Source organism: Eschscholzia californica, unplaced genomic scaffold (genome assembly GCF_041429995.1).
Source record: "Eschscholzia californica isolate CP2 unplaced genomic scaffold, dmEscCali1.0.p SCAF_6, whole genome shotgun sequence".
Lineage (NCBI taxonomy): Eukaryota > Viridiplantae > Streptophyta > Magnoliopsida > Ranunculales > Papaveraceae > Eschscholzia > Eschscholzia californica.
The window spans coordinates 6,230,420-6,248,922 of record NW_028238483.1 but is presented as its reverse complement, the minus strand read 5'-3'; the positions used below and the strand labels follow the sequence as shown (position 1 = coordinate 6,248,922).

Here is an 18,503-nt window from a genome sequence, read left to right as displayed (position 1 = left end):
GTCCACATGATTGTCCATATATTTGCCACAAAAAGAGGCCAAAAGAAAATTTACTAGAAAATATAGGCAAACAGAAGGGCATAAAATTTCCCAAAATAAAAAACGGGCCAAAGCAAACTACTAAAAATTTTAGAATACAATAAAGATTGTGTGAAGGGACGCGACCCTCTGTCCAGCAAGGCATGTACACCCTACAGGGTCGGCCAAAATATTTAAGAGGCTCTAAGCGAAATTAAAAATTGGCACGTTATATAGTGATGTTAGAAAAAAAATTTAATAAACTTTCCAATGATGCTTACGGGCAAATTTGAACTTTTCTCCTCTTGCTTATGATTTAAACACTTAACGACTAAGCTACACCTTAACTTATGTTACAAGTTTGTTTTGAATATAATTATTATTTCATAATTAAAATACAAAATCCAAAATATGCGCATATTTATCATGTAGGGGAAGTTTTGGTTGTTTTGGGTCAGGGTCGCTCTTGATATTCTCTTCAACAACTACGCCAAACATTGTGTCATGTCAAATGTATTTGTTTGATTGTATTTTGTGTCAATGTCTTATTAGAAACTTTTAGCTTTAACCTAAAACGGTTAAACCTGCTCGAACACAAGTGATGGTAGATAGGGTCGTGACTGAATTCTGTGGGTCCGGTGCCTATCAGGGGCGTAACTGATAGGCAACAATGATATTAAATTGTTAATCCACCCAAACTCGATATATATTGAAATAAATAACAAAAATTACTAGATAACTGAATAATAAATCACACAAATTTGAAAAAAGAAAATAATGAAATTAGGGGAAAAATAAATAGAGAATTTACGGAGAACTTTGAAATGTTGAGGATGATTTTGTCCTCTTCTAATTTATTTCTATATATTGAATTTGAAAATCTACAATTATTAACTTGGTTCAATTTAAATTTGGTAGTGGAATAAGTATGGAAATTTTGTAAATTACAACACCTAATAATGTAATAGTAGAGAGAGAAAATTGTTTATTTATGAAGTTGAAAAACAGAGTGAGAAAGAAGACAAAAAAAAAAACCTACCTCCCTCAATTAGGCATTTCAAATGTCATTTCAATATTTCAATTTCTCTCAAGAGTAATGACTATTGGATAATTAAAATGTCTCTCTTTCCAGTGAACCACAAGAATGACAATACTTAACTATCTTTGGGTTTTTTGAGTTTAACCCCCTTATCTTTTTGTCATTTTAACTAGTAGTCAATAAAATGAGCTCTTCGAAAAGGTGATTCCTAGATTTGACATTTCAAATGTCATTTCATTATTTCAACTTTCTCGAGAGTAATGACTAGTGGATAATTAAAATGTCTCTCTTCCTTATGAACCACACGTACACAACTATTGACAATGCCTAATAACTTTTTGTCATTTTAACCATTAGTTAATAAAATGGGCCTCTTGGCTAAAAGTGGCCCATGTGCCACTCCACCCTCTTACCCAGGACTCTCATGGACTCATGGTAGAGACTTGGGAGAACGAAACATTGTGTCCCCAAATGTTTTTGGTTTCCCCAAATGGGTTGCCTCCAGAATTTCATGTGAGCTGTAATAGTACAAGAGGAGGAAAGTAAAGTAACGGAATCTTATCTAGACACAGTCAGAGTCCGTAGACTTATAATTGGTGTACTATTTTCAGAAGACTGAAACTGTAAAAAATATCTACTACCTAATTAAAACTGCTTGTAATAAATCTCACAGTAAAAAAGGAAAGTAAAAGATATTTACAGTCTTCATTCTCGTTTTTAGAGAGAGAGAGAGTGAGAGTCAGTCAAAAGAGGACTCAAAAAATAAGATGTGGAATTAATGCCTTAAAGAAATTGCACGATTTCCGTGTATGAATTTGACGGATGTTTCGATGTTCTCCTCCTCCTCTTTACTTCTTCAACCCCTCTGTTCCCCCAACATGCAGCAGCAGCAGCTCCTCCTCTAGAGCTGTTTCTCTCTCTAATTTCTTAGTCTTACATAAACCAATTCTTTGATCTCTCTCATCAATAATCAGCTCTTGTTGTATAAGCTCCATAAGGTATTTTCTTTCTCTTTCCCTAATTACCTTTTCAGGGTTTTCTTTGTGATCTATTTCTCTCTCTCTCTCTCTCTCTCTCTCTCTCTCTCTCTCTCTTTTTGGTCGAGGTAATCTTTAATTTTTTAGATTTAATTTCGTCTCTAAATGAGCTATATACATTTTACATTTTAGGTTGTTTTGTTTTGATTATTAAGTTCTTATTTATAGATGTATGAAAATGAAAAAATAGAGATTCATGATGAAACCCTCCCATTTGAGCTTCTATTTGTGGCATTTAATTGATTTTTATTTTCTTATAATTGTTCAAATATGGAAGATCTAAGATAAGTACATAGATGTGTTAGCTTGAAACTTGAAAGAGAGTTTGTTAATGGTTTAAGTTCTTTTTGGTAATTTTCTTTTTGAGAATTTGAATTAATGTTGTTTTATATTTCTGCTCCAAGTGAACATAATTCCTTTAACGTCGTTTCTGACTAAATTCCTCTCATAGTTATTCTCTTTGAGAATCTTGTTATTCCTATCTTTCCATTCATATGCATCATATGATGGCTTTTGGTATCAAATGCCAGATAGGTTTTCCTTGTTTCGGTTTTTTTAACGCCTCCCATTGTTCTACGGTTTGATTGATGGAGTTCGAAGCGTATCAGCTGATCTTACCGGTGTGAATAAAGTAATTGCATATGTCTGATGCAATTTTGCAGTGTATAAAGAGATGGCCTGTTGATTCTGCTGCATTTTTACACATAATGTATATGATAACCAATTGGAAACTCCTGGGGTTCAGGTGATTGACTGTTAGGATTTTTATAGACAAGCTGCCAAAATGGTAAAGCACACTCTTGGGGGAATGGTTTTTTTTCCATAATCGATTGTTCATAGTAAGCTCACTGTCTGGATCACCCCTGATTGTTCTTTGATACAGATTTTTGACGAATAAATGGTCCTCCTCCGCTTCTTTCCACACTCTTATGTCTTCGTTCTCATTTGGTCTGTTTCCTTCTAACACTTCCATTAGCTCAGTGAAGATATGCATCTCCCGATCATTCCTTTCTAAGCTCAAGTTCCCAACAACTCTGGTTTGAGTTAAACATTTGACCAATGAATGGTCTTTAGAGTTTGAGAGGAAGTGGATAGCTGGGTATCTATCCTTTAGGCTTATGGTTGAGCACCAAATATCATTCCAGAATTTTATCTTCTAGCCGTTCCCTAGCTTCCACTTGGTGATCCTAATGAAACCCACCACCTTATTTTGGATGCCTCCCCAAACTCCACACCCACTCTAGATTGTCTGCTTTTGCCTCTAATCCAATTCGCTTTTGACTCCCCATACTTACTTGCTATAGTGTTTTCCCATAAGGTTGTCCTTCCTTGTGCAAATCTCCATATCCATTTCGAGATAAAAGCTTTGTTCATGGTTTTCAGATTTTTGACACCTAGGCCCCCTTGCCTCAGGTCTTTACAAATTATGTCCCATGCCACCCAATGCTCACACCTTCCTTCTTCCTCGTCATTCCACAGGAAATCACACATCTTTTTGTCAATGGTCTTAAAACCAAGGAATGAAATTTCGGTTTTGGTGGAAACTTCGGTCGGTCCAAAAGTGGAAACATTTCGTGGAAATGTTTCGGTCAGTGTGGAAATCTTACAAATCTACAAAAATGATAGAAATATGATGCAATTATATATAACAAGGTCAAGATTATTAAACCATAATGAAGCATAAAAATGATGTTTAACATTATCTATTAGTTTGAGGGAGTATTAACAATTACACAGATACTTCTGGGGGTAAAGTGAATAATTTTTTGGCTATAACACCCAAAAGATAACATTCTTACTGATAATAATTAACAAACTATGTTAGTTTGAGAAGGTATCGTCAATTACACAGTTATATTAGAGGCGTTACTAAGATAAAATCAATTTAGGCAGTTAAGTCAAGGCGTAAATCATTCAAATAGATTTAAGACCATGGAAAACATAACATAAAAATCAAGAAAGATCTAAGAGAAATGAAGATGAAAAAGACGAAGAAATGGATATGTTTCTAGTATTAGTTTCTCCGGTTTTTTTGCTAGATTTCTACTATGTCGGTCGAAATTTCCATCATGTCGGTGGAATTTCGATATTTCCCACAACTTCGGTGGAATTTCGATCATGTCGGTGGAAACTATGCAGGAAATAGTTGTAAGTGTTATTTCGTGCACCTAATCTCATTTTAGGAAACGCTTCGCGAAATTTCGGTGAAATTTCGGGAAGTTTCATTCCTTGCTTAAAACTGCTACGGGAATATCATGGAGAGAGAGAGAGAGAGAGGTAATAAGTATGGCATAGCTGAAATACTACCTTAATAAGTGTAAGCTTCCCCCTCTCGATAAGGTTCTTGCTTTCCATGCTGTGAGTTTCCTGTTAATCATTTCCAACACTTGGTCACATAAACTTTTGTTCCTGTACCCTTTTTCCAAGGGAAGACCAAGATATGTAGTTGGAAGCCTCGCCCACTGGCAACCAAAGACATTGATGTTTGCTAGATCGGGTTCAATGCATTGTGCTTACGAACATCAAAAAAGAAGGATTTAGAGTAGTTTACCGTAAGGCCCAAGGCCTGCTCATACCAGATTAAGACGTGCTTTAGCCTTCTAAGTTGGTTGGGAATTGGGATCTTCGTCGATAAAAAAAGTGAAACATCAACAAATTGTAGATGATTGACTGGGGTCGTGATGGATTCGTCTTGAAGCCTCTGATTCACCCTTTTCACCTCGGCGGCGTATCCCTCTTGAGCTTTAAAAGACATGAGAGGGCCTCCCGGTGATAAAGACCGAGAAGGTTGCTAAAGAAATGCGTTCATACATCCAAGATCTCCACTTCTATCCAAATTCCATCTTTTCCGTAGTTTGGGAGATGAAGTCCCAACTGACTCTATTATAAGCTTTTTCCAACTCAGCTTTGATTAAAAGCCCTTTAGTTCCTTGTTTGCTTCTAGAATCTATAAGTTAATTCGGCGCTAAGACTCCATCGAGTATTTGCCTCCCTGCAGCAAAGCTTCTCTGGAAAGTAGATATTAACTGATCCAGGTGTTTTTCTTTTTTAAGTTTAAAATAATATTGATTGAAACAAATGTATGTACAATGGAGAAATAAAAGAAAAATCCAGGTGCCATCATAGCTAGTGGTTCAACCAATAGTGGCTCGTTGTTTTCTTTCTGTTTGTTTTCCTCACTATTCAACTCGATCCCCTCATCTATATCAGGGCGAGAATTTTGCTTTTATCCGTCCGGCTTGCATTGGACATGCACCATAGCATACCTCAAATTGGTTTAACCAATAGTGGCTTATTGTCTTCTTTCTGTTTGTTTTCCTCACTATTCAACTTGATCCCATCATCTCTATGAGGGCGAGAATTTTGCTTTTATCCGTCCGGCTTGCATTGGACATGTGCCAGAGCATACCTCAAATTGGTCTTTTCTACAGTATTTTCACGAATTTCAAACATTTCTCCCGCGTCTTCCACTAGGCTGTCAATGATTTTGTCATTCCATAAGTGGAAAGGAACACCAAACAGTTTGACTGAGATTTCAAGAGGATTAATCACAATCGTTTCATCCCCATCCCCCCCCCCCCCCCCCCCCCCAACTTATTGATTCTGTCTTCCAGAGGATGTCCAGTACGGGCAGTGGTTCGCAAGATAGCTAGACCTGTTTTGAGAGGGAGGGTGTCCATTTTCTCTGAGTTAAAGACGGCTGCTATTGCTTCCCTCCATCCAGGGGCGGAGCTATGTGAAGACTACCCCAGGCTATAGCCTGGGGTAGCTTCACATAGTTTTAGATAAAAGTATAATCAGTATGAAGTCATAGCCCAGATGGTTGCATCCCTTGATTAAGCAGCCTTAGATCATGGGTTCAAATCCTCTGCCAACCTTTTTATTTCAGCTATTAATCTTGGATATCAAAGTACTAAAGAAGTTGTGACACCCAAGTGCCCAACTAATTAAGTTTTCTCTTGTTTCTTTTTTCCACCCAATAGTGTCCAAACTTCTTTCCTCTATTTCATGTTGTTTTCCCATTCATTGTGTTTTGTTTTTCAATAATTTTTTTTATATGTTGTACTTCAATTATTTTGTGAGCACATTTTTTTTCTTTTTCTTGTCTTATTGGTTTATCTTTCCTCCACTCGATAATCTCGTTATTATTTATTAGAATGTCGTCAATTGTTTGTAAAAGTTGTCGATTGACCCTCCAATCTTAGTATTTTTCTTCTCTCTACGCAAATTTAAGTATGTCGGATGGTAGAAAAGTAAATTTTATTACTAAAATGATAAAAATATGAATCAATTGTAATCGAGCAAAAAATATCCTCATCATATGCAAATAATTTGTTAGATAAAAAATTTATATAAAAAATTCACTTAAGCCAGCCCTGCCTCGAATAAAATCCTGGCTCCGCCCCTGCCTCCATCCATGCCAGTTATTAGAAGGTGGAGTCATTTCAAAGACCACCATTTTCTCCCAGTTTATCACACGCAAAGCTGAAACTGTCATAGAAGAGCTTGAAGAAGATTGTCCTTCTTTTGCTGTTTGAGGCATATAAATATGCAGCTTGGGTGGGTAGAAGCCGTATTTTTTGGGCCCAACCCCTAGATTTGACTGGTACGGGGGTCTAGTCTGTTTGGTGATGGGGTGAGGGGTAGGTGACGGCTGAGTGTTTTGAGTGGTGTTGATCTTCATTAATGCTCTTCCCCCGTGCATTAGTTTCAATTCTTTCACTCCTGTTGATTCCTTTTATCCAGCGTGCCTAAAGAAAAGTTGTCCAAAATAGGTGCCATTCTTGTCCAACCCTTGTATGCCTTTCTCGCCGGAAAGCAAATGGATTCTTTGTAGTTGTCCCCTTCTCCGACCCTGTGCCCCAGATATATTCACCTTGATCATTTTCCGTACTTTCCAATAACCACAGACTGTTGCCATCTCTGTATCTGTTCATTTTCCTTCCTTTGTCGTTTTTGTTTCAATCTATGACCATTTTGCCAGGAAGTTGGCTAAGTACGTATAGGCTCCTGAGGAAGATTTGCAGCCCATTCCTGGTAATAATCCTTTTCCAAAATGATATACCGGCCACTCCTTAAGTTGACTAGGTAGTATTTTTTGTTTTTCACAGAATCATCCCACCCGTAGGGTTAATCAGTCTGGCGAATACGCAAGCCTCAGTTGTAGTCTGCTCAGCAGCGCTAAGACCAAGCCGAAACTTAGTTGCAGCACTGTTTGAGTTTTCAAAACTAAGGCTTATCCAGTTATACAGATTTTGTTCTCGCAAACAAGCTTTCAAGTCACCTAATCAAGCTATACCGGAAGGCAATTTCTGTGAAATGGCCTTAGCCTTAGCTGTGGTTAGGTTTCTTGTGGTCTCGCGAAAAACTTCCTATTTCAGCGGGATTTCGCCGGACTATTCACCGGTGTCAGAGCTTCTCTGTCGTAATTATGTCGAAACCACATAAGAAACTTCAAGAAGTAAGTTAATGTTCATACTGACCAAGAAATAAGTTACTATGTTCTTCATCATCTGAAACAGATCATCGTAACCCTATCCATTTTATTTAGGGCTTAAAAATGAGCATTCTTTTAGTGCTGCATTACCATAAATACTTGACTTATATGATAATGGATCTCTTTGTTTGCTCCAGTTCACTTGGTTGCAGGTTCCATGGATCGCAGCTCAGATGAAGATTCAGATATTAGTGATTCTGAGATCGACAATTACGTAGAAAAGCCGTACGGAGAACTGAAGGCTGGAAGGCACAGAGTAAGCTACCCAAATGAGATCTTCAGATGCCCTTTTTGTAAAGGTAAGAAAAAACAAGATTACAAATACAAGGATCTCCTGCAGCATTCCTCTGGAGTTGGTAAGGGTTCAGCAAATAGAAGCGCTCTCCAAAAGGCAAACCATCTTGCCTTGGCAAAATACTTGGAAATAGATTTGGGTACTGTGGTAGAGCAGACACAGCCAATGGTTCAGGCAGAACCAAATAATAAGCCACCTGAGCAAGATGATCTGTTTGTTTGGCCTTGGAAAGGCATCATTGTCAATCTTCCTGCCAAGTCAAAGGATGAAAATGTACGATTTCTTATGAAAGAGTATTCAAAATATAGACCTCAAGAAGTTCATAATTTATGGAATGAAGGAGATGATACTGAATATGCCATAATTGATTTTAGTAGAGATTGGACAGGTTTCAAAGATGCGATGGCATTTGAGACATCTTTTGAAGCTGATCGACGGGGTAAAAAGGATTGGAATGAACGTGGGCAGAGTTCCATTTCAAGTGTTTATGGGTGGTGTGCACGCTCCGGTGATTATAATTCTGAAGGACTAATTGGGGATTATCTCCGCAAGAATGGAAACTTAAAAACCATATCTGATATAGTGGAGGAAGCTAGACAGGAAAAACAAAACATCGTGGAGGACTTAACCAATGCAATTGATGTTAAAAATGAAGATTTGAATGAACGGGAAATTAAGTACAACGAAATAAGTAGATCATTAAATAGAATGATTGAGGATAAGGACAGACTCCAGTTTGCTTACAATGAAGGTACTTACTTAACTTCCTTATATATATACTTTTTACTTCTCCTATCATGTGCTTGTGCATGTATTGGTTACAGCATATAATTCAGTTAGAACTCAATTGATTTTTTTTTTTTTTTTGTTGTTAAGTTTTCTTTTCATGATTTTTCATGTCAAATGCTCGGTTAAGTGTAAGAAAGTGCTTTTTTTTTTTGTAAGGCAGCACGTTTCAAAGTAGATTCCAGGAAACATGTTAGGTTTTATTCTAAGTACTGCTTTATTTCAAAGCTGAAGAAGCAAAGATTTTAAAAACTCACAGCGTTACCAAACCAAACCTTATCATCTTATTTAGTACTGCCTGGGTTAAAATTCGTGGACGTGGCCTCTTTCCCCGCATATCTTGTTTATGCAGCAAGGCACTACGTGGGACCTTTTAGACCATTCACACTGTACTGTAATAATTGGGCCCACATCTTGGTTTGGTCTGTTTCTTATTTTTCCCAAGTTAAACGTCTCATTATGAAGATCAACCTGATTGATGAAAAGCAGCCATTCTTAAATCTCTAACTTGGCTAAAACTGGGATTAAAGTTCTGACCTTCCACGTTCTCCACTCACCATTATCGTAGAAGCTAAATGGTAGAAATTTCAGAGTGGTTTGACTTTTAGGAGGACGGTAACTTCCATGAGAAGTTAATCTTCACACTGCAAAGGACTCTTCTTTGGTAGAACGTTTTTATATTGGCACTACACGGCCGGCTTCCAGTTTCGGTCTCGCTATTAACAGGTTTAAGTGAAACTTAGACGAAATAGATTACCATGTGATCCACATTTAGCCTTAGAACTGGTTGGATTCTTATGAAGATGAATTAAATGGTATGGAGATTATCCTAACAGGAAATTGGGCCGAAGACCCATTTTTAAACTTTTATAAATTAAAAAGACAAGTTATATTTTTTGGTTAAAAACCCAACATTTGTATTTTTTTGGTTAAAAACCCAACATTTGTATTTTTTTTGGTAAAAAACCCAAATATTTGTATTTTGTTTGGTCAAAAACCCAATATTTTTTGCAAAGTTGTAGCAAGTTGTTGCAAAGCTGTCGCAAGATATTGCAAAGCTATCGCAAGGTGTCGCGATGCTGTTGCAAAACTGTCGTAAGGTGTTGCAAAGCTGTTGCAAATTAAAAAAGTAACTTGGGAGCTGAAGACTAAAAAAGATTGATTAATCCTTTTTCACCAAAACAAAAAATTTATATGGAGTTTTGACCAAATTTCCCTTATCCTAAAGCATAAAGTTTTGTTAACCGAAGTTTTGGTTTGTTTGTGACATCTAAAGTTGGAATTGATCTCATAACCGCATGAAATTAACTCCAAAAGCTAATTATTGATGAAGATAAGCTCATAATTGTGGATTTCATGTACCTAAACCATCAAACATAATCAATTAACTCTACTAAATTCTATATGCTAGTCATATTTTGTTTCTGTTTGGGGAAAGTTGGTCACTAGGCCAAATTTTCTTTTCTCAAGAAGGTAAGATTAGCTCGGGTTTGCGTAGGTATGCACATGTTTGCAGAGGGAGCTTAAGCCTAAAAAATATTGAACATGGAGCCCAAGCCTAAATAAGTATTGACATGTATTTTAACCAAGACCGGCACATTGGTTTTTGTCCTAAAGGTCACAACTAATAAAAAGTGAACAGCCTGGATATTATGATCTCCAGAAGTGATATGTTGAGATTAGCATCTGGGACGAGCCAGGGTAAATCTCTGTGGTCTGTTGGCTCAACTATCAGCTCAACTATCATGTGTTACTTTAAAGCTTTAAATGTAGAAAATGTTGGAATCTTTCCCTATATATTTAAGAAATATACACTTGTTTTTATTTGCATGATGTTGCTTATAATGCTTGCATCTTCATTTCTTCACCAGAGATGAGGAAAATGCAACGTACTGCACGAGAACATACTAGAAGGGTTCTAGGTGAGAATGACAAACTGAAAGATGATTTAGACTCTCAGAGAAAAGAACTTGAGCGGCGTTCCAAGGAACTCAACAAACAAGAAGCATTAACTGAGATCGAGAGAAGGAAACTTGACGAGGCGAAGAGTAAGGTGATACAGTTCGATGTCCAGATATGAACTACACTTGTGAGAAAGCTTTTAACTGCTCTAAATAATTAGTAGGGAACGTTCTTAAGAAACTTTTTCTTCAGGTGGAAGGCGATCTAGCCTTCTCTTTCAGGACATGTCAACAGACAATACCTTTTTATATATTTAATATCTCATCTTGTTTCCCATTATAAATCAACTGATACAACTACAGTTCAGTGTCAAACCTATCCACAAAGCTGTTCTTTTTAGCTTTTTTCTATGATGCCCTTGCCTCATGTGAACCACTATCAATGATTCTAGATATTAATATTGTACCATGCCCTCTCAGAACGATGTCAAAAACAATTCGCTAAACATGGCATCTCTGGAGCAGAAGAAAGCTGATGAAAATGTCTTGAGGCTGATTGAAGTGCAGAAGGTCTGCTACTTTTTGTTCCTTGATCAAGCATTGTTCTTCCACAATAACTTTCAGCTCATTAACTTTGAACTTGTCTAATTTTGATATAAACTACACAGAGGGAGAAAGAGGACGCTCTAAATAAAATTCTTCAACTTGAGAAGCAATTGGATGTGAAGCAGAAATTGGAGTTGGAAATCGAGGAGCTGAAAGGGACAATACAGGTGCTGAAGCATATGGGAGGAGAAGATGATGCAGCAGTTAAGCAAAAGATACTAGAGATGCTTAAAGAATTGGATGAAAAAAAGGATGAAATGAATGATATGCAGTCTCTTAATCAAACTCTTATAAACAAAGAGCGGCAGAGCAATGATGAGCTACAGGAAGCTCGCAAAGAACTAATTGTCGTACGGATTTTTTTCTCCGTTTTAATCTATATCTTCCTTAACAAATTCGCCCTTAAAACTTACACGTGTATATGTTCCACAGACCGAGTAATTGTCTTTAAAGAAAATGGTTCTTCGTGTAAGACCCACAGACACATGAAAGGCCTAATCCCAAGGATGTTCCCCACTTAATGGTCCTACTCAAATTTCCCTAGACGAGAAATTGATAATTTTTTATGCGGGATGTGGGAGATATGTAGTTCTTTCTTTTAGATTCCTTAAAACTTGTTTTTCTCTATCTCTTGAATAACATAGATGTGGATTTGGGATCACTATATCAATGTGTTTCTTGCTAGCCTGTAGAGCCACCAAATGTTGGAAATGCAGTTCCTCTGTAGATGTATTTCTTATCGTTTACTATATAACATTGGATTCGGCACATTTAGACCTCAGATTTAACTTTTCAATTAAGATAAAAAAGTCAGAGTAATTTGGTTAACCCTTAGAAGCGTTCTGGTTTAGAGCTTTAATGAGACTCAGAACACCTTATTATCTACTAATGACGATTTATAATACATATTTAAACGCGTTGACGGTAACTGATCAGAGATTACTACTTGATTGCAGGGTTTATCTGACATGTTGAGCGGTCGTACAGTGATTGGAATAAAGAGAATGGGAGAGCTTGATGAAAAACCATTTCTAAATGCATGCAAGGAAAGATTTTCAACTGTGGAAGCATCATATAGAGCTGCTCAGTTGTGTTCCTTGTGGGAAGAGTATCTTAAGAGACCAGATTGGCATCCATTTAAAGTTAAAGTTGAAGATGAAGTATCTGAAGTACGTTTAGTATTCTTCTTCTCTTTCTGTTTTGTAGTATCTATTCTCATTGTTTATCTGTTGTCCCGAGTTTTCTTTAACAATCAGGACTAAGGACTTGAATATCTCTATCTGCACAAGTACATTGGTGGCCTTGAATAGCTGAATATGGATAACATGTTTACATGGATACTCCTTTTGGGGGTTCTTTGTCATGTCGGATACTTGGATAAACTTGTAGGATAACACAGATAAGTGGGTATAGTATGAGAATTTATATAGCATCTTGTACTTCAAACTTTCATTTTAGGACCATAAGCGCTCTAGGTTAATGTCTTGTTTGATTGGCTTTAAAAGTTCCAAGGATAATCGATGACATAATATCTACGACAAGAAAATATGTACACTGCCTTACTGGTGTCGGATACAGATATCAGTAACAGGGCGCCTGATTCATGTTAGGTAGGAAAACACACATATATATGCACACACACATATATATGCACATACACACATATATATATATATATACGCACACACACATATATACGCACACACACATATAGACGCACACACACGCGCACACACACACATGCACACACACACACACATATGCACGCACACACACACACATATATATGCACACACAGACACACAGACACACAGACACACACAGACACACACACACACACACACACACACACACACACACACATATATGCACGCACACACACACACATATATGCACGCACACACATATATATGCACGCACACACACACACACACACATATATATGCACGCACACACACACACACACACACACACACACACACACACACACACACACACACACACACACACACATATATATATGCCATCCTTATAAGCACATATATATATATATATGCCATCCTTATAAGTACATCAGTTGTACGCCAATATTTACTGTTTTCAAAATAGTTGAAGTTTATATTGGAAAATTAACACTTGGGTTACTGAAAACCATTCAGATCCTCCTATATGTTAGTCATGTAAAGGATAACATACATTTTCTCGCTAAATTACTTGTTGCCACATTGATAAATTAGTCGATGCAATTCTGTGGGTTGTCTAGGAAATAATAGATGAAGAAGATGATAAATTACGAGATCTAAAGAAAGAGTATGGAAATGAGGTTTACGAGGCTGTTACGACAGCCTTGAAGGAGATGAATGAGTACAACCCTAGCGGGCGGTATATAGTTCCAGAGATATGGAATTTCGGAGAAGGGAGAAAAGCTACACTGAAGGAGGTCATCGCGTATATACTGGAGCAATTGCATTTGACGCCGAAGCGCAAAAGATCATGAAGAGAGGTAAGTTTTTCTGGCATTTTAATTTAATAATTGTTTGGTCTAGACCTTTGCATGAATTGATGTTCTCCATGATACCACTGTCGAAGGTTTTTAAAATTGTTGAATGGCAAAACCTGGGACCTAATTGCTAGTGAGCAGTTCTAAAGCAATCTGAGTTGGTTATGCTTCTCCAATGTCATAGATGATTCACAATCAGGATCATTAAACAAACATGTATTTTTAATACATGTAGTGGTTAATTGGGAGGCATGGGTGTCGTAACATGTTCTATGACCAATAACCAATATTTTTTAATCAATATATTCTTTCGAAGTTTCAAAAAAAGAAAACAAACATAGAAACCATGCAGTAATCATCATTATTGAGGTAGAGTCCTCCCGTAAATCATTTTTGATTTTCCTAGAACTAATGTTTCATAAAAGCATTCCACCATTCCTGTAATCAGAGTCATCTTGACTTCGTGTAAGAATTTCATTTCTTCTACAAGTACGAAGGATGAGTTAAAGTTGAACCAAATTATTAGCCAAATTAACTTCCATTCTGATGTAGAATGGTGATATAAAAATGGATATAATATGCAGATCCTCGCACGAGGAAAAAAAAAAGAAAGTAAGAGCGGTTAAGATCGCATAGCACTTACCTGAAACTCACTTGGAGCGATTATTTTTTAGCACTTATGCTCTGATGGACCCAACCATTTCACCGCAACTTTGTTGTATTATCAACTAATATAATCTCTGTTTCCTCAAACCTCTTTGAACAGATCTTCGTTGACTAGGATAGGTTCATAGGCAGTCCGAACTTATTCTAGCACTTATCTCACGTTCAAACTGATATATTACATATTCGCCAAGAGTTGCTCTATTACCCCCTCAAGTAGTAGAATAGAATAACAACGTCGCATATGTATTCCCTCAAACGATAAAGAAGAGCATAAACTACACAGAAGAAAAAAGATAGCGTAACCACTCTTTTATATTAAATCAAGTACTTAATTCCATTCTGAACCAATGTTACCTGGGAAGCCGATCGCTCAGTACATGGTACAGGTACTGCTATGCGGTATGCTGCTATGTGATTATTCCTCTAGTGACTATCCTTAATGCACAAAACAACTATAATCAAAATAATTTCTTAACGCTCCCAGAGATTAAACAAGACCAACAATGAGAAATCACTAGCCCATGGTTGGGTCGGATTTCTAATTTTTTTTTTTTCGTTTGAAGTAACAACATTTTTGTTATCTTTTTTACTTTAAAAGATGCAGATTTATCTTTCTTATATTGTTCGAGGTTTAGATCACATCAAGCTCTTTGGGTTTCTTTCACTTCAACGTTAGCCTGGAATAAATGTAAAAAGATAAACAGCCACTTAAACTTCTATCATCTTACTAGTCTACAACGGCACTTCTGTTTTCCATCGCGTCAACAGATCAGATTCCTTCATATCTGTTGAGATCAGTCCGATAGTGAATTATTCCTTAGTTGGAAGCATACAAACTTAATACTATCCAATATATTGATTGATGAGGTAGACTAGATATGTTTGGGCTTGCAATGGTCTATTTTCTTGCTCATATACTGATAAAAAGTTGCAATCTTTTTCTTTCTTGTCATAATGTTCTTTTATCAACTATGCATCTATTGTTTGGATATTGTAACCCTTTTGTTTCCTTTCCTTATTTCAGGGCATTCGCCAAGAGGACCTAGTAGACTCGTTGACATAAGTTGTACGATTGCTTGTTGTTTTCCACCAGTACACATTCACCACCATTTTCTTCTAGCTCCGAATGGTGCTATTCTTACATTTACGGTATTTCATTTTTCTTCCTTCATGTTTCAGACTATTGAGACCAATATTGTGGTGTGATTTCCTTTGATTTGCATTCTCATGAATACCTTCTTCTTAAACTCTTCTTTTTCATTTGGATTGTGTATTTCTTTAGCTCTGTTTCTTTCTTAACTGCAACTCAAAATAAAATGATTGATAAGCTCCATAGTACCCATAAGAACACAATTGAGATATTGACTGAAACACCCAAAATAGTGACGTGAGCAACTCAAATATCAGTTTTACCCATTAAATCCTGTACACAGATGAGGAGTTTATACATGGGCCTTATAGCCCAGTTGTTAAGACCTTACATCCTCAGAGTGACAGACAAGATTATACCCACATGTCGACAACCTTTTGGTTAGGGTGGTTACTGAGTTGGTTTCTGTTGGAATCGGAGCCGATTTTGGCTCGACCCGACTCGTCAAACTTAGAAACGGAATGCACCATTGCATTCGTCTCGTCGAGCGCTTGAATTTACAGCCAAGAATCACTCAAATCTGGTTGCGGATAAATGAGAAATTCAAGTTTAAAGTTTGAACGAAGATCAACTAGGTTAGGGGACTAAAACATCAAAATGGACAAAGTTATATCGACGGTCATTTGAGCGAAGAGAACACGTCCGGATCTGGACGATTTGCATTCACTCCGCAGGATTTGAAAAGATCTAACGGTGGCACGATTTGGAGCTTCGGGATAGAGTTAGGACATTGCGAGACGCGTTGGATCTGCGAGATCCAACGGTGCGCGTCCTTTACGCGGTGGGCTATGTTCGGGATTCTGTTAGATCTCATCTGACGGCTTCTGTTGCACGGGTTGGGCCAACCTCGGGACTGATCCAATAAATCACGTTCGCTCTGAGAAGCAAAATCCAATGTCTCAGAAGGCAGCCGAAATTCCCAGTTATTTAACCAACTCATTTTCAAAGAGTTGTGACCCAAAAACCAATGGATGTGTTCCTAATTAAATGCCATTGGATCCCTCTATAAATAACCAAATTCCTTCCAAAAATCATTCGATTCATTCTCTTCTTCACTTCACTTCTCTTTTAAAATCAGTTTTCTGGTGTATGTCTGGAATATAAATCTGATTTTAGAAGTATTCAGGCATGTATCTGGAATTCTGAAGAGAGAAGTAGCGATTGAAGTTATAACATTCAAGCGTCTAGAAAATCCATACGCGTCAGCAGGGGCGATGCCACATAGGGGCATGTGGGGGCGCGTGCCCCCACAACCCCTGTGGCTTTTACTGTTTATTTACCCAGATACACTGAATATATACTTATTGGCGCAACTTTCAATTCAAATGAGCACTGCAACTTAGTTGGTAGGATGGGAGGACCTGGTATATTTAGAACACTAGGTCTTGGGTTCAAAACCTGAGACCTCAATTTTTCTTTTTTGTTAACCTTGTTTTTTTTTAAGTTCTTTTTGTTAACCTAAAATGATACATCAAGGTTCGAAACTCGGCCCTTCAAAACTTTTTCCCTTCTTTCTTCATAATTCTTAACTTAACTTAAAATGATCCACTTAGGCTTTTAGTGCTTATTAACAATTTAGCGTAAAATATTTATTTCAAATTTTCTACCGTACCTACTCTTTTGTTTAAATATCTGTGTGTCGGTCGCCTTTCTTTCAAATTTAGTTTGCGCTTCAGCTACGTTGATGTGGTATAAATAAAAGTATTTATTTGTTACTCTAGGTATTTCATATTTATATATCATAGATCCACCAGATATGAACATTGTCAAAAACTAACTACGGTATTGAATAATAAATGTATAGATGAATGCTAACTTGCGCTTATGATGAGAATGATATAATAATTTGATAACTATTATAATGATGTAGATTCGTCTTGTACGATTGTAAATATGTATTGGTTGGATGAACCACTAGATGTATATTTTCGAGTAAGTATATTTGATTATTTCGGAAGAACTATGACTAAAAAGTGCCCCCATTGGTATAATTTTCTGGCCTCGCCACTGCGCGTCAGTCCAAGAGCTCATATTATTTACGTAGGTTCGTTCACTTTCAAAATATAGAGGTACCATCTTAAATTCTGAAAGGATAGTCGTTGTATTCCAAAGGCATACACCCTAACTGTTGGTACTGTTATGGGTGTGTAAAATGTCTTAAGGAAAGAAAATTTATTTTCGCATCGACTCCATTACTTTTAGTCTAACTCTGTTAAGAAATAATATTGATAAATCATTATTCGTTTATGGTCCCATCCCTCTATAAATTAGAGAAAGGACTCTGTCTTAATCAAGACAAGACAGAGACAGATCGACTTATCGATTTCTAACTAGAGAAACAACAATCTGAAGACATTTTATGTATAATGATTATTTCTTTAGTTATAAGATTTTAATTTGGTTTATTTTCTGTGTGTTTTAGAAAAATAGCAAGAACAACTCTACGGGTTCATCCACCTAACACCTCAAACGGAGAAAAACTAGAGAAGTTCAAGGGAACTAACTTCAACCGATGGAAGTTGAAGATGATGTTCTACCTGATGACATTGGGTCTGGTTAAATACTTAACCGAAGAGAGTCCCACCTGATAAGCCTATAAAGGTCAACTGTAGGGATCAAGTTATAGTATTTCTAATAAGTCCGAGAATCGTTCCAAGGGACAAGCAATTTCACCTAAATCTCAAATTAAAACCCCTTTCGTTGATTTTGGTTGGTTTTTGAAAACTAATTTAAAAATAAAACAATACTAATAGACTAACAAAGAAGAAATCAAGGTGGGAAAGAAATCTAGGGTTCTTGATTCCACCACATAAATGGACTATTTAAAACATGCATTAAATTAACAAATCCCTTTTTTCATGTATAACTCAAAATCTAACATAATAAACTATTTAGATTTCGGAAGATATTCTATAATAACTCAATTCAAAATCATATATATTTGATTGACTATCATATAAAACTAAATTCCTAAACTATCATTCATTATCTAAAAAGCATATATCATC

General features: G+C 36.7%; 1 protein-coding gene across 3 annotated transcripts; it reads left to right on the top strand.

Annotated features, from left to right (window-relative positions):
- Window positions 1-1,674: 1,674 nt before the first annotated feature.
- Window positions 1,675-15,602, top strand: LOC147530998 (factor of DNA methylation 1-like). 3 transcript variants are annotated; one of them, XM_086645149.1, is made up of 9 exons: window positions 1,778-2,055; window positions 7,079-7,131; window positions 7,729-8,637; window positions 10,544-10,725; window positions 11,054-11,143; window positions 11,242-11,529; window positions 12,136-12,348; window positions 13,443-13,682; window positions 15,370-15,602. In XM_086645149.1, exons 3-8 carry the CDS (start codon window positions 7,749-7,751, stop codon window positions 13,674-13,676), a joined length of 1,896 nt encoding a protein of 631 aa, XP_086501275.1. In that variant the 5' UTR covers window positions 1,778-2,055; window positions 7,079-7,131; window positions 7,729-7,748; the 3' UTR covers window positions 13,677-13,682; window positions 15,370-15,602. The 3 variants fall into 3 exon arrangements, with proteins under 3 accessions (XP_086501274.1, XP_086501275.1, XP_086501276.1); XM_086645150.1 differs by lacking the exon at window positions 1,778-2,055 and adding an exon at window positions 5,305-5,820 and having other exon boundaries at window positions 6,519-7,131; XM_086645148.1 differs by lacking the exon at window positions 7,079-7,131 and having other exon boundaries at window positions 1,675-2,055.
- The last annotated feature ends 2,901 nt before the right edge of the window (window positions 15,603-18,503 follow it).

Excerpts from the sequence above, each read along its gene's own strand:
- LOC147530998 (XM_086645148.1), top strand. The coding sequence starts at position 7,749 with ATGGATCGCAGCTCAGATGAAGATTCAGATATTAGTGATTCTGAGATC. Across the intron at positions 11,530-12,135 it reads CTCGCAAAGAACTAATTGTC|GGTTTATCTGACATGTTGAG; the intron begins GTACGGATTTTT and ends ACTTGATTGCAG. Across the intron at positions 12,349-13,442 it reads TTGAAGATGAAGTATCTGAA|GAAATAATAGATGAAGAAGA; the intron begins GTACGTTTAGTA and ends TGGGTTGTCTAG.